Source organism: Balaenoptera acutorostrata, chromosome 6 (genome assembly GCF_949987535.1).
Source record: "Balaenoptera acutorostrata chromosome 6, mBalAcu1.1, whole genome shotgun sequence".
NCBI lineage: Eukaryota > Metazoa > Chordata > Mammalia > Artiodactyla > Balaenopteridae > Balaenoptera > Balaenoptera acutorostrata.
In genome coordinates this window covers 60,687,208-60,702,930 of record NC_080069.1, presented here as the reverse complement: position 1 = coordinate 60,702,930, position 15,723 = coordinate 60,687,208, and the positions used below count along the sequence as shown (strand labels likewise).

The window sequence follows — 15,723 nt, the reverse complement described above, 5'->3', positions numbered from 1 at the left end:
AATGCTGCTGATAAGGATTATGTAGGTAACACAGTACATCTGGCTACAGTCTAATAGGCTGGGTAAGCCAGAAACTTGCAGAAAACAGCAGCCATCTGAGCTTAGACCCTTGTCCTGTGTCATTTGATCTATGTCTGTGAAGTTTCACTATAATGAAATCCTTGTCCTGCGGTGGATGTGTGGTGTGTGTCATCGTGGTGCCGATGGTGTATAGGTAGGGGTGTTTTCATAGCCCATGGCCCTGTTCCTGGACATTTTTTTCGTTAAATCAATCAGCAAAATAGGGCTGTTGGTGTGGATTTTTCTGCTCAATTTAAGTGCCCTCAGTTAGAGCATGATGCCTTCTTCTATGTGCTATTTTCAGGTCAAGAGCCATGCTTTCTCTTGCCACTGGGCTTTTATATATGCCGATCCCTCTGTAGAAATGAATCTTCTCCCCTCTCTCCTTTGCCTCTGCAGAAACTACCCCACCTCCAAGATGAATTAGGTGTCTCTTTTACATAGTTTCACGACAGCCGATACCTCACCAACAAAGGACTTGTCCCACTGTACTCTACACTCGATGTAAGCTCCATGAGGAAGGGAAGGAAGTTTGCCTTGTTCATACAGCATTTTTTTTTTCCGTGCTCTGTGCAAATTTGTTGATAGTGAGTAGATTTATGCGGTCATAAATGCAGTGTTAATAGGAAGGCAAAGGTTTGGGTCTATAAACCATTGTAAAATGGATGTTCGAAATGATAAAACACTGGCAACAAGGTCATCACAAAGATATTTATGTTCTGTATAGAGGCTAAGGACCTGTCAACCCATGGCCTTATGTTTTGGAGCAAGATAACTAATGAAGAACAGGTGTTTGTGTTATGGGCACAGGCAGCTCTTGACTTGCTCTAGTTGGCTGAACACAGCTGCCTTGAGAAGGGAACTTCTTTTCCTGTCTCCTGTCCCCACCTCTGTGATCATTCCCCACCCAGTGAGAGGCCCATTGCTGGTGAGAATCTCATTTTTTTAAAAAAAAAATCAACACCACCTATTATTCAGCTGGATAGCCTAGATTTCCCCAGCTGTCATCATGATCCAGTATCCAGTGGTGGGATCCCGGATGCACTGATGGGATAGAAAGAATAGAGTAGAAACAAGAAAGCGGAGTAGGAAGATGTGTGTTAGGTCCACCTCCAATCTTAACCTTCAGCCCTCACTACCTCCGTCCCATAGTTTCTGGGCTCAAGAGGGGCACAGGAAGAAACCCAGAGAGAGGAAGATGGCGAGAAGGGGAAACCAAGTCATAGAGGAAGGAAAGCTTCTTCCTTCCCTTCCTTGTCGATAATAGGAAAAAGAAAGAGGAAAGCGACAAGGAGGAGGGAGGAGTAAAGGTCACCAGCTGGTCCTCCGCCACCCCCTTAGCACTCTCCAGGCGTCCCAGGCCATCTTGCTGGTTCTCAGCTCCCCTCTCTGGATGAGAGTAGTGGAGTCTACTTCTCTCTCCCTTAGTGATGGGGAATTCCTTCTCCCCTGAGAGAAAGGGACTGATGAAAGGAGGAAGGGCCCTTCCCCTGAAATAGCAGGGTGTTGTGCTCCTGGCCCTGGTTGCCTGGAGCCACTGTTGCACCTGGTACACCGTGGGTGAAACTCTCTTTGATGGGTCCTTTGAGGACCTACTGCGCACGTTACAGAATTTCTAGTGACTGACGTCTAGTGCACTTTAGAGCACAGCTCATTTGTAAGTGGTGTATGTGTTCAGGGGCGTCTCTGTAAAAAGCAGAATGGGCTTTTTAAAATACATTTATGTATTATTATTTAATACATTATTATTAGATATTTATAAAATTTATAAATTGTGTGTCCAAAGCACTAATGATGGGCTAAGAAACTGGCACTTAAGGCAAGCTCAAGTTCATTCAACAAGTCTTATAGATGACCCTCTGAACAAGGGTACGGGGGGTGGGAGAGAAGTCAAGAGAAGAAACATGAGGCCACGTAAAACATGATCTACTCTCCAGAAATTTACCATTGAGTTCAGGGAAAAAATGAAATCAGTGATACTAGTCGTATATAGACTAAAATGGATAGGAGCTCAGAATCTTGGAGAAATCACTTTGTCAGAACAAGTGATGGGTGGAGTCTTTCTGGAACTGAAGTCACTGACTTGATTGCTAAGAATCATTTCCCCAACATGTAGTTTCCGTGGCTTTTTTGGTGGGAAGGAGGGGTTGATTTTATTTTTTAACCTTATTTTTTGTTTTTCCTTATGCATAGAATTTATTTATTGGAAAGCACTGCAGTTATATTTTATATGCAGCCAATAATCAATATTAACATGAAGACTTTCTGTATACTGGGCAGGTTTATGAATATCAACTCACTGAATCCTCACAACAAGCCTTAAGAGCAGATCCTGCTACCATCCCCGTATATAATAGTCAAGGAAATTGAGGCACAGAGAGGCTAAGTCACCTAAGTGTATCCAGCTGGTCGATAGCATATTTGGGATTTGATCCCAAAGGTAAGGTAGTCTGGCCTTAGAAGCCCGGACTCTTAATGGCTTTTGCAAATACATGCCATTCTGACTCCCAACATAATCTGAAACACCCTCTAAAAGCTATTTTTATACCCTATACTCTCCTCCATTTTAATTTTAGCTGCCCCTCAGTTCTCTACTTTATAAATATTATAAAATGCAGATTGGTGAGAATATGAAGTTTCCATATTCTAAAGAAAATATCTATACTTTCTTTCATCCATTCCATATGAGGTTATGTAAAGTGCAAAAGGTATTACCTTACATAGTACCTCAGATTTCCTTCTACTAAAAATTTCAGGGGAAAGAAAATTCTTTAGGAAAACACCTGTTCTATCCATCTTCTTTGATTTTTACCAAAAGGACATTTCTTTATGTTTTCAGTGGGAAATTAAACATTAAAGTCTGTACACATTATTTTTCCCCCTCACATTCTTCCATCTCATTCCATCATCTTATTTGCAAAATGAGGGCCCATTCTATTGTGCTAATTCTCTGATGAAGATAAGATTTCAACATGCATTATAAATATGGACCCAGCCCAGTAGCCATCACCTCCTTTGAGCCCTTCCTGTTCTTCTTCCAAGGGCTGATCGGACTGATTCTTTTATCCTTAGAGCAGCTCAGAGGAGAAACACCCCAGTGGAATGTTCTACACTGGGGCCACAGAGCAAGACTGCAGGCACCCAAATAATCCCTCTCTTCTAATGAGTATGAAATTCCTTTAAAAGGTGGGGCTCAGATAATAAAACACCTTTAACTACAAGAATCTGAAGCACCTCTATGCAGATAATGAATTCAGCCTCAACAGAGAACTTTCACCTTCACTCACTGTTTTTCAAACCGTGTATCATGACCCATTAGTGGGTCAAGATATCAATTTAGTTGGACAACACCTTCATTTAAAAAGATGAAATAGAATAAAATAGAAACTATTAAAAGTGCATTTCAGGCATTAGGAGTAAAGAGTATTTTATGAATGTTTAATTTTCATTCTATGTATTTATGTATGTGTGTGCTAGGTTATGATGGGAAGTCCAGAAAAGTTGGAAATCACTGCATTTCATTTGCTTCCTACAGTGGCTCAAAGAAGCAGGCAGGACTCACAGGTTAAATGGCTTCCTTATCCTTACAGACCAGTTCAGGAACATCCATCTAGTTCTTTTGATTCTCAGCGCCACTGTCATTCCGCTGCCCCCATTGATTCAGGACAAGAAAATGAAGCCAAACAAAAGACAGCAATAACACTCTGTTAACCCAGCAGTGGATGATGCTTCTAACGTAACAGGGGACAGAGCAGGACAAAGGATTCAGAAGTCTCTCAGCCTTTTTGAAACTCTCAACACTAGATGCAAAGGAAAGTATCCAAGAACTTCCAATTAAAAGATGAATAAGTTCTGGGATCTAATATACAGCATAGTGACTATACTTAATATTGGGCTATACACTTGAAATTTGCTAAGAAAGTAGATCATAAATGTTCTTACCATACACACACACACACACACACACACACACACACGTAACTATGAGATGACGGTGGTGTTAAGAAACCTTATTGTGGTAATCATTTCATAACATACAATGCATCAAATTATCACATTGTACACCTTCAACATATATAATGTTGTCAAATATATCTCAATAAAGCTGGAAAAATAATCCAAGAACTATTTTTTAAGATTTCACAAGGCCTTTCAGAAGTGGAATAAGGCTTCTAACTAAAATGTCAAGTTCCTTTGCTTTGGCTAGAATTACATCAACTCTGTGTTGTAACATGGGTTGTAATGTGCTGTTCAGATGTTCTTTGATGTCTCTGGTTAGTCCCAGTGTAGTGGGAGGTGCTGATGCCCTGATTCTTCATCATGGCACTGCCCGTTACCAGCTGTGTAAATTTGGACAAACTATTTAAATCCTCGGAGCCTCAGTTTCTTCTGCTATAAAACGGGAGTTACATCTACTCTTCAGGGTTGTTGCAAGAATGAAATAAGATCATATATACGAAGTGCCCAGCGGAAAAGCTGGTACTTAGGGGTGCTTAGTAGATGGTCATGTCTAAAAAAATGCAGCAACTCACAGTTCAATAAGGGCAACTTGCTCAGTTAATGGAACCTTTCAAAATACAGGATAGAGGTGTCAACATAATGAAAGAAGTACCTTTAGGGGCAATGTTGAAAACTGATACCGTACAAATCATGTAGCCCCTAAATGCTGCCTATTTGCTGAGAGACTGGAAGGCTGTTTTCTTATTCCTTGCCTGGGGAGATGGCTTTGGCCAAAACCTTTTGGTTGCTCAATAATTACTCACTTTACCGGTTGATAGTCCTACGGCCAAGAGTTTAGAGAATATTAATCAATACATTGGCAACATTTCCCTATACCCATGCTGTTGTTTGAAATTCCCTATTAAAGCTCAGAAAAGAGCCAATCTGCACAAGCAAATGTTTTCAAAGCACCTGATAAGAAAAGCACTTGCGAGGGAGATAAAGTGAAGGGAAACATCCCAAACCGACAAATGTGGCTGGTTCTGAACTGATTGATTGATTTGTTAATTAATTTATGATGGCGCAACAATAATTACAAGCTACTGTTTGTCAGCCAAATCACTTGTGATGAAGTCAAAGGTTCACATCTGTGTGCATGTCCCAAGGATCAATGCATCAAATTAGCTCAGTTGGCTTTTTTCCACTAAAAGCTAACATGTGTCATCAATATTCCAGCGTTCGTGTGTGTAAACTAATTGATTGAACATTCATGCTACATAAACATGCTGTTTGTATTATGTGGGGTACCATTTATAAACATCTTTGGTGCCAAAATAATGAATAGCCTCACATAAGATAATTAATATCTTACTGGAAAAATAAAATGGCAATTTAAGGTTCTTCTTTCTACTTATGGATTAAAAAAAAGCACTGTTGCCTCTTCAAAAGTCTTGGTCATTATTGTATGACATAGTATTCTATTGTACAATTCCTCCTTAGAGCAAATCTGAGGAAATTTTACAGACAAGGCGAAAGAAGTTTGGGGAGGTTGTTCAGATTTATCAATAATAGCAAACGACCTGTAACTCTAGAAAGTTACAAGTGTTATTGTCCTCTGCAATGCATGCTATAACATATATGATGTTATTTTTAGTCTCATATTCTTCCATCTGTATCTACCCAAAGCCCACATTTGAGAAATCCAAGTTTACTTTCCTCTGCATAACCTCCACCAGATTAGCTGTTGGCATCAGCATTAAACCTTGACACTGGGTTGGAACAGTTGAAGACACCGGGAAGGTAGAGTGAAGACTACTTATCTTGTAGTCACAGCTCTTCCACTGCTCCTTCAAGCCAGAGGCTCTGCTTTGGAAGGGAGAACAGTGCTTCTGGATGTAGCAGTGATCAGAGTGTTTGGGAGCAAAAATAATGATCCACACTTTTTTCTACCATGTCTCTCTACCATCATTTCACATTAAAATATCCCAAAAGAAGCATGGGAGGAGGCAAGTAAACAAAAGCAGTTGTTATGTCACTGGTTTCTATTAGATGTGGAAATGAATCTTATATATAGGGGCAGTATCTGGCCGAGAGGGCTCTAATATTTTCTAGGGGACTCCAGAATACTCTCCCAGATTCACTTTATGACAGCACAAGGAAAGGGGGTCTTAGGAGGAGGGGTGGGTAGCCTTCCAGGCTCTGAAGATTGGGCTGCAGAGTTTCTAATACTGGGGCAGCACTCCCAGGGCTGGCTCTGGGAAGCAATGTTCTCGTTTTCATTTAGACATAGACTTACAGTGTTTGAAAAGGGCCCAGTCCAAATAGATGATTTTTTTTTTTCACTTGACCTCCTTCTCAAAATCATTTAGAAACCTTTACTTCTTAACAAGTGCTTGGGTACCTTCTTTCTCACTTTCCCAAAGACCCATGTCCCTCCTAATCTACTAATTCCATTTTAGGTTTTAGTTATTCTCAGTGTGTTTCCCTGAGTCCTAACCCAAACACCAGATGTTAAAACGCCAACCCACAACCGAGGCCTTTTCCAACATCACAATAAAGGTAAATGCCGACCCACAACTGAGGCCTTTTCCAACATTACAATAAACGTAACACACATGGAAAGGTGATTGAAACCTTAGAGTGGGAAAATAATCAATCCTCTTAAATGAAACTTATTTCATCAAAAATAAGAAATTAAACAGGACTTCCCTGGTGGCACAGTGGTTAAGAATCCCCCTGCCAATGCAGGGGACATGGGCTCGACCCTGGTCTGGGAAGCTTCCACATGCCGTGGAGCAACAAAGCTTGCAAGCCACAACTACTGAAACCCGCGCGCTCTAGGGCCCGCTTGCTGCAACTACCGAAGCCTGCTTGCTGCAACTACTGAAGCCTGCATGCCTAGAGCCCGTGCTCCGCAACAAGAGAAGCCACCACAGTGAGAAGCCCACGCACCGCAATGAAGAGTAGCCCCCGCTCGCCACAACTAGAGAAAGCCCACGTGCAGGAATGAAGACCCAATGCAGTAAAAAAAAAAAAAAAAAAAAAACTTAAACAAAAAGTTCACTTATTCCAAACTCTCCTTGCTTTGGTCATTTACCCCTCAAAATACATTATTAGCCTTTCCCAAAATCTCTAACTTTGTAGACCCCTGAAAGATCTTAGACACTATGGTAAAAGTAGAGTTGAGAAAATAGGAGATCGTGGATGTGAACAACAAAGGTTTATTCCCCTGCTGCCTTACCACTTGGTAACAACCATGAGACTGTCTGCTGGAAGGGAAATATAATTTTGCTGCTTTTAGCTTCTGGGCATTCTTCCAACTCTCACCCTCGGCTTTAAAACTTTGCTGCTAATTTCACCATAATTCCTACATGCTTCTAGCACATTTAAGTTTCATCTTGAAAAGGGCAGTGTGGTGTACATAACTTGAGCCACAGATTAGAAGCCCATCATTGATCAACTCAGAACTTACTGTGTCTCTTAGTAAAATGGGTTAGCAATAGTCTTGAGGCAATTTAACAATTATTTATTAAGAGCCTTTTATGTGCAAAATACTGTTTAGATTTGGTAAATAAGACCTGGCGCCCATCCTCTTGGGGCTTATAATTTTGGTTGTACATCTGAGCAACTAAATAATATAAGACAAATCTTATATTCATACATAATAAATGTCATAAAAAAGTAGGTTCATTTGTATTGGAATAGTCACAGGTTACACACAGCATAAAAACATATTCAATATGCTAGGGTGTCTCAGTTTAAACAGTTGCTGATGATATTGTTACTTCTAACAATCGTGAAAATGAGAGAAAAAAAATCCCATTTACAGCATACTGTGTTGTCCATTATATTATGGGACAAGCTAAATCATTCCCATTATAATACATGCTAAGTGTGAGTTAAAATAATAACTTCATCAAAGAATTATTATAATCTGAGTTTTGTGGTGCAAAGAGCAAGCTTATATCAATGAAAAATCTAAGAGATGAACTGCAAGATGGTACAGATGACCCCTGGGAAATTTTCCTTATTTCATGTCTTCTCATTAAATATACAAAAGGAGGTGGTGGGTATTATTATCACTGCTATTGCATGGGATGTTGGTGAACTAGTAGTGCATTGTTATGTGAAGGATTAAGCCCTCTGAGTTTAGCAGTAGGATTTGCGAAGAGCATCACATAGCTAGCATTTTCTCTGTGCCTGGTGGAAATTTACCATTATCTCAAGCTCCAGAACACTGGCAAAATTCTGGGAAACTTTTCTTCACCTACCCATGTTTAACACCACCAGATAATAATATGTGTACCTTCAATTAGTTTTGCATTTTACAGTTTAAGTCGTTTATTTTATATTATCTCATTGGAGCCTCACAAAAACCCCATGAGGTAAACAGATATCAAAACTTGAAAATGGAAATGCTTTGCTTGCCAATTTCTTTTCAAAAAATTTCCCCCAGATGGCTTATGACTAGAGCGAGTCTAATTGTCTTGAGGAAAGATGAACGGAATCACATTTCCAAAGACTTCAGCCACCTCCAATCCCAGAGCTGTAGAATTCTCAGACTCAGCTCGAGGGGGAGTGAGCTGACCCACCGGACGCACAGGAAGAGCTGAGCCTTGGAAAGAGGTCGGGCTCGAAGCTGGAAGGGCAGGCAGGTGCAGAGGAGGCAATGGCAGAATACACGACCGTGGTCACAAATCGTGAGCCATAACCCAGGTCATTGGATGAGACAGTCGACTGTTGGGTTCTGGGGGAGGCGGAACAGACAAACCCCCTGACCCCACATTAATGGCATCCACTTCAGTAAGTTTCTTAACCTCAGAGACCAGTGGCCCCATCTGTAAAGACGGGCTGATAATTCCTATTTCATTGTGCTATGCTGAAGACTGAATGAGATGACATATAAATTGCCGCCTGCCAAGTACCCAGCAAACACCTGGCAAATAGGAGGCCCTTAAGAATCATTGATTAAGTCTTTTGCCTTTAAAATCGTAGAATTTAATGTTTAGAATTACCTTAATATGTAACATTGGCCATTGAATCTCGCCAAGCCCAAGGAAATACTTCAGGAGGCTCTGCTTTTAAGAAATCTGTTGCAATGTGCAATGAAAAATACTGAATTTTTAGGATTCATTTAATGTATGTGGTTCCCACCAAAAAAGTTTAGATGAATTCAAAAAATCAACGTGGTTATGAAAGCCCCATAGGAAATGCTAGAGTTACATTTACTTAATCCACCCTATGTATTTTTGGAGCACCTACTAAGTGCTCAGACTAAGAGTCTGTTTAGTCACAGCTTGCTGTAGCCCCTTGTACCGTGAACGTGGGATTTACAATGCAATCACCAGGTGCCTCACCAACGCCATCTCATTCATCCTCACGACAGGTTGGAGCAACAAGTAATGAGTATGATTATCTGCACCTCACAGCTGGTTCTACCAGCCGTGAGAGGAGCACATTCGTTTGCCAGAGGTCACCAAATCTACATTTCCCAGGATTCAACCCTGTGCTCATAAACATATCCATTATGTTATAACCTCAGAAAATGAACACAGTAGTGAAAAGTTAAAAAAAATAACTGCTTTCTGAATAAAGGTATTTTTTAGAGAAGTGCTGGATTGAAATTTATGTTAGAGCAGTAAGAAATGAAAATTGTTATTAAAGCTGTCCATTATATGATACTCTAAATCTGCCCCATTATAAAACATGCTAAGTGTAAGTTGAAATGACAATAATGATCATAACTAACGTTTACTGAATTTTCTCCCGGCTCTTTGCTAAGCACTTAAAATGCAATGAGATTTTAAATGCTTAGTCAGTGAAATACATAGGATAGCTACACATGGGCCTTAATCGAACTTCCTGTGAAAAGAACTTTTGCACTGAAGTGCATTACCCTGTTTTGCACATTGAGATGCAACAGAGGAAGGTAATTCTCTTTCACTGGCCTGGTATATTTTTACTGGTATATTTTCCTATATCCAAGTTCACTTTCTCAGCCCCTCAGAATATATATTATAAACATAGTATAGAAAATGTCACAAAATAATCTCAAGGAATTAAAAAATGCCTAAAAGGTCACTACCTTGACACTACCTTGACATCATTCAGCCATGTTCCATAAATACACTGTAGTTTCAATGACCTTGTGAGCATCATATATCTCTCTTTGTTGACTAGTCTCTAAACTGGAAAATCAACACCAGCTTTCTCACAGATTGAAGAGATAACACTCTTTGAGAACATGACCCTTTGCTTCCAAAAAAGAACAGGAAAAAAGGATAGATGGGCACTTGTGTTTCCTTACTCTCTGATTAAATTAATAACCATCTGATCACTATTTATTAAGACAGGATCCAAAGGATATTTTCCTTATCCAAAGTTTATAGGTTGAATTTGTTATGCAAGCACGTAAGTGAAAAGAAATCATGGAAAATGAAATAAAAATCTTTCTGAGACAAAAGTGTCTTGGAAGAACATTAATGTATTTGTATTTATCTAGCTACATCTTCCATACAGTTTAGTTTTATTTAAATATGCTAAAATGGTATTTCAAATGAAAACATATCACTAAAGAATACTGGTATGGAAGATGTGTGATAAAAAAAGTACAATCTACCTATGAGAAAATTTGAAATATTGACAAAGTATGAACATTATTTACAGATGCTGAAATCATTTTTTTCACTCAGACATCACCATCATCATTATTGTTGTTTTTTGACTCAGGAACTGATATTTAATAAACTATTAGTCTTTACCCACATCATTAACTGCACAGGAGATGGCTTACATAACGGTAATGTTAACATTTACCTACAAGACTAAGAGAGAGTACTGAAAAGATGTATTAACTGCCTTTGACAATGAGTGACGAATCTGGAAATGTAATATCTACATGTTTACCAACACTATGGAGGAAACAGAAATTATTCAGAAGCCTTTACTAATATCACGAGTATCCCCTGCTTATAACACTGGGACATGGGTTTAATTCCAACATGGAGACATAGCCTTGCTTGTATCTGCATCTAGAACACTATCTGGCATATAGTAAGTTCTTAACAAATATTTGTTAAATGAAACATAAGTCTCATAGCTTTTAATTCTGGAAATAGATTCAATGTATAGACATAATATCTTCAGGCAACTAGTTGACATGGCTATTATCTGTATGGTGTGTATTAGTTTCTATTCCATTTATAAAGGCAATAAAATAAAATTCAAAATTAAATAAATACTGAATTTTGATTTTTCAGATATACCTTTGCATAGCTGGTAGGTTACAAAGGAGTGTGAATATAGTTAGTAGGCTAGGCAGGAATTTTTTCATATATAATTTTAACATATTAATTAGATTGTTAGGAACTCTTGCTTGTAGTGAAGTAAAATAAAATACCAACTGTAACATATACTAGTTCTAGCATTCGTAAGAAGATACATTAATCTTAGGATTTTCAGTTAAAAATAATTAATAGCAAACCTAAGTTCACCTCAACTTCTCAAAGACTTTAGAGAAATATTTGCCGTGAAAACATTCTCTTCAATGTCACTGTACCTATATTGATGTTTGTTGTCAAGTCATTTAATTAAAATTTGTATGGAGAACAGAATTTGACTTTTAAAACAGTGATAAATTTATTAGTATTAGTATTGTCTTAAACCAAATGATAAAATTATATAAAAGTATCATATTTTAACACATCAACTTCTCAAAAAGAAAATTAGTTTCTTTCAAGAAAAACTAAAAGTATATTACATCCAACTAGATTCATTGGTATTCAACCAAGAACCACCTTTGTGCCTTTGATAATGTGAGAACGGGTTAAATTTTTATGTTTACCTGCCTGTTTCCTTTGATTAATATTTACGAGACCGTGAGAATTTCAAGTCTCAGACTAGCAATTAGTTTTCTGAATTAATTTTATGGATTAATATTTATATAATTGTCGTTCATGATTAAGGTAAATTTACAAATGTTCTGTCCTGGTTCTGTGGGATCAAAGGATTAGTCTTATGAAATTTAGAAAAAATAAATAATGTCTGGTGCATACCCGTTACCCTGAAGTTTTAAATAGCTAACAAAGAAGTTCTAATAAGTCTCATGGAGAGCTTTAAATAAGCAGTACAAAATAGAATGGAAAGTCCAAAAATTGTTTTTTTTAAATTTTCATTTTTCAGTAGTTCAAAAGGAAACATACAGCATCCATCAATAACCATTAATGAAACAGTGCTATTTATAAGACACATCTTTAATACATTCCAAGTGGTATTTCCTTTTCAATAACGTGAAAGGTCATCAAAAGAGCTCGAAATATAGCCAACCAACTGTAATTTAAACTGCTTACATGATTTTTCTCCTTGAAAGAACTAACAGGCAAAATAATCTAAAGAAGTAAAACATACATGGTTGCCTTATTAAAAAAACTGCATGTATGTACATATTCAACATACACACACACACACACACACGAATTCGCTCTTCTTGTGTTTGTTTATTTTTAGCTGTCTCAATAAAATGTTTTTCCTCCCTCTGTTTTACTAAAACATGCCTATCTAGAAAGGAAAACAGATGTAGAATTGGACAACTACGTCTTGTTTGGGTTTTTTCCCTGTCAAGTAGAATTTATGATCATTGTCACACAATAAGAGAATCTAAGTGAAACAGACAATAAGTCAGGAAGCAATTGCCGGGATACTTGAACACCGTAGCTTTGGAATTCAGGATTTGGTTACTAAAACTTCATTTGATTAAGCCAAATAAGGATACAATATCCTTTCTTACACAAAAGTCCCAGAGTAATTGTAAAAATAAAAGAAGCAATGTCATGGTGAGAGAAGAATCACAATAAACTAGTTCGTAAGAATCTTAAAACACCTTTTAAAATTATTCCTTAAATCCAAAACAGGGGAATCATGGTATAAAGTAGCTCGCATGCACTTTCCTCCCTCTTCTGATATATTATTAACAATAAGCAATAATTTAGTTTAATTAATTAGGTTTTCCATGAATCATCTGTCATTCCAAGTTTTCAATGACACATAATATATTAACTGCTTAGATATTTTTTCCCAAGTTAACCAAGCTTATTAAAACTGAATTGTCCTTAATAAGAAACTTACATATTATTCATGTAACCTAACGAAGGTAAAATAGGAAAATAATTTATGCAAACACTTTTCACTTAATATTTTACCTCTGAACCTGTCCCTATACACATTCTGCGTCTTCTCAGGCAATAAAAGAACATAATTTTTTTTTAAATGAATAATCAGCTTACACAAACCTTTAACAATAGTATTCACAACATACTTCTCTTCGGAAGCTAAGATCTCTCTGCACAGAACCAGAATGATGAAACTTAAGGGCGAAATATTTAGTGATTATCTCAGTCTACCCATGTGAATCTCAGTTTTTAAGTATAAAAAAAAAGTTAGAGTAAAACCTTTGACTTTTTTTTCCAACAGAAAAGAAATGTTTCATTTAGTAAAAACATTGATTTTAAAACTCGCTTCTGGGAACATTCTAAAATGATAGTGAAGCGGCACAGTAACGATTCAAACACCACTTCCAATTCTTGGTACAGTCATGTCGAGCAAATCTTTTACATACTCATTTTGCAATATCTTTCTCCAAATATCTGCCAGTTATTTTAAGAGTTCACTGCACCCATGCACAAACCAGTGCTAAAGTCTGAGAGATACAACCATCAATGAACATTTGCCACCGTAGAGCTTCTATCACTTGTAAAATGTACTCCAACTGGAGTAAAATGGTGGAGGGAGAGGGAGAGATAGAGAAATGGGGAGAGAGAGAGAGAGAGAGGGAGGGAGAGAGAGAGAGAGAGAGAGGCTTCTGTCTTTCCTTGAGGAACTGGCCTGCCTTTCTGAAACTCCAAACAGCAACAAGTAGCAGCGGCGGAAAAGTTTTCCTGCAGGCTGCCACATCTCACATTGGTGAGAAGGCGCAGGGAAGAGCTGCAGTGTACAGGGAAACTTCTGCACACTGAGCTCTCAGGAAGAGCCCAGAAGCAACGGCATAGCATCCACCTTTCGGGAAATTCAAACACATTAATAAGAAACCCTCTCGCCTAGCAGCGCCAGAAGCCCGGACTAATCGGAAGGCGCTCTCTTTCATCTGGGCACGGGAGATGGGCTGACCACCAGGGCTGGGCTGGCCATAGCCCTCCCTACCTAGAATAAAGTGCCCATTGTTTCACACTGTACTAATTGAGGGAAAACAGCCCTTGCAGTAAGCATAATAATTATCAAAGCCAGCAAGCAAAAAGCAGTCAAGATGTAAATGAAAGGGGCAGAGGGAAAGAATGAGAGGAAGAAAAGAAGAGAAAGGAAAAGAAACAAACGGAAGAAAGGAAGGAAAGAAAGAAAAAAGAAAGGCAATAAATGCTCAGATGAATTAACCCAAGAATGAATTTAATATTCATACTGGAATGCTTCCCTGCAGAAGGTTTGCCCATTCATGTCACGACTATTGCATACAAGAGACCATTGTCCACAAAACAGAAATCAGTAGATTGAAATTTTTCATGTAGCAGTTTTTTGATCTGAAAGGTTTCCTTTCCCAAAACCAGAGCCTTGAATCCCAGCATTCTGATTAAAGAACGTTACGACTTCTCTCCCCCCAGTATTATTTTTAAAGTTGAACCACCGGATTCATCAATGTCCTGAATTTTTATGCTGTTTTTTTCTCTTCCCCAAATTTGCAGCTGGACAAATATGAGGATTAAAAAAAACCCCAGCAACAACAAACCCACACACATTTGCCCGAGCAAAGAAAAATAATGAACTGAATATGCATATCCTCATTAACTAAATTTAATTACACTGAGTGGCATAGTAATCAGCGGTTGCTCCAGTTACAGTATTCATTGAAAGGGAGGTGGATTCCAAATTAAGGCGAAGCGTGGGGGACAGTCGCATACTGATGAGGGAACCGCACACAACATGATACAATACACTATCGAAATCATTATTCAGAGAAGCTGCAGAAAGAACTACATTACCCTGGTCTAAGACTCATGCAAGAACAATTAGGCAAGAAGGCTCCAGTCCCCCACTGACTGTCCCACCTCCATACATTTCACACCAGCCAGCCCAGGGCCGACTGTACCATTTGCATTTTTCTTTTTTTTCAATAAGTGAACAAAAACTCACATTGCCTTTTTTTTAAAAAAGCAGGTCTATGTCCCTGGCCACAATAGCGGGGAAATCCTATCTCACACACTGGTGTGCGGAACCACCCCAGGCTCCCACAACTTCAGCTTGAACTTTCTGCAGGCAGGGAACTTTATAACATGTGCATGGAACAATAAAGCAGGGGGGCGGAAAGTTTGGGGGCGGGTGGGTGGAAAAAAATGGGATCCCATCAAACTTACCATCCACCAGGTCCTGGCTGACATGTCATAACATAGCTGCCATTTTATGGAGCTGTCCGATGTTTTCCCAGCCATTATGCTGTCAGCAATCTTCATCAGATGCAGCTCAATGGAAGATAAGACACCTAATCAAGAAAACATCGGCGGTGGCTTTCTGGACTACATGTAGGCCAATCCTTATCACACTGCATCATGGGAAAAGCTCCTTTATTAGCAGGAGGAACTACTGCAACCTCACAGATAGAAAGACAAGGATCAGTTCTTTTGCCTTTTTTTTTTTTTTTTTTTTTTTTTTTTGGTCTAAAGGGATTGGTGAAAGTAGCTAGCG

General features: G+C 38.6%; 1 protein-coding gene across 8 annotated transcripts in view; it reads right to left on the bottom strand.

Annotated features, from left to right (window-relative positions):
• NFIB (nuclear factor I B) overlaps positions 1-15,506 on the bottom strand; it is a 446,931-nt gene extending 431,425 nt beyond the window's left edge. For 7 of the 8 annotated variants that reach the window (XM_007176758.3, XM_057548177.1, XM_057548182.1 and 4 more), the window contains exon 1: positions 15,396-15,506. In XM_007176758.3, the coding sequence (XP_007176820.2) occupies positions 15,396-15,491 (96 nt within the window). In that variant the 5' untranslated portion in view covers positions 15,492-15,506. The remainder of the gene's footprint in view (positions 1-15,395) is intronic. The other variant, XM_057548180.1, reaches the window with a different exon arrangement.
• Positions 15,507-15,723: the final 217 nt, after the last annotated feature.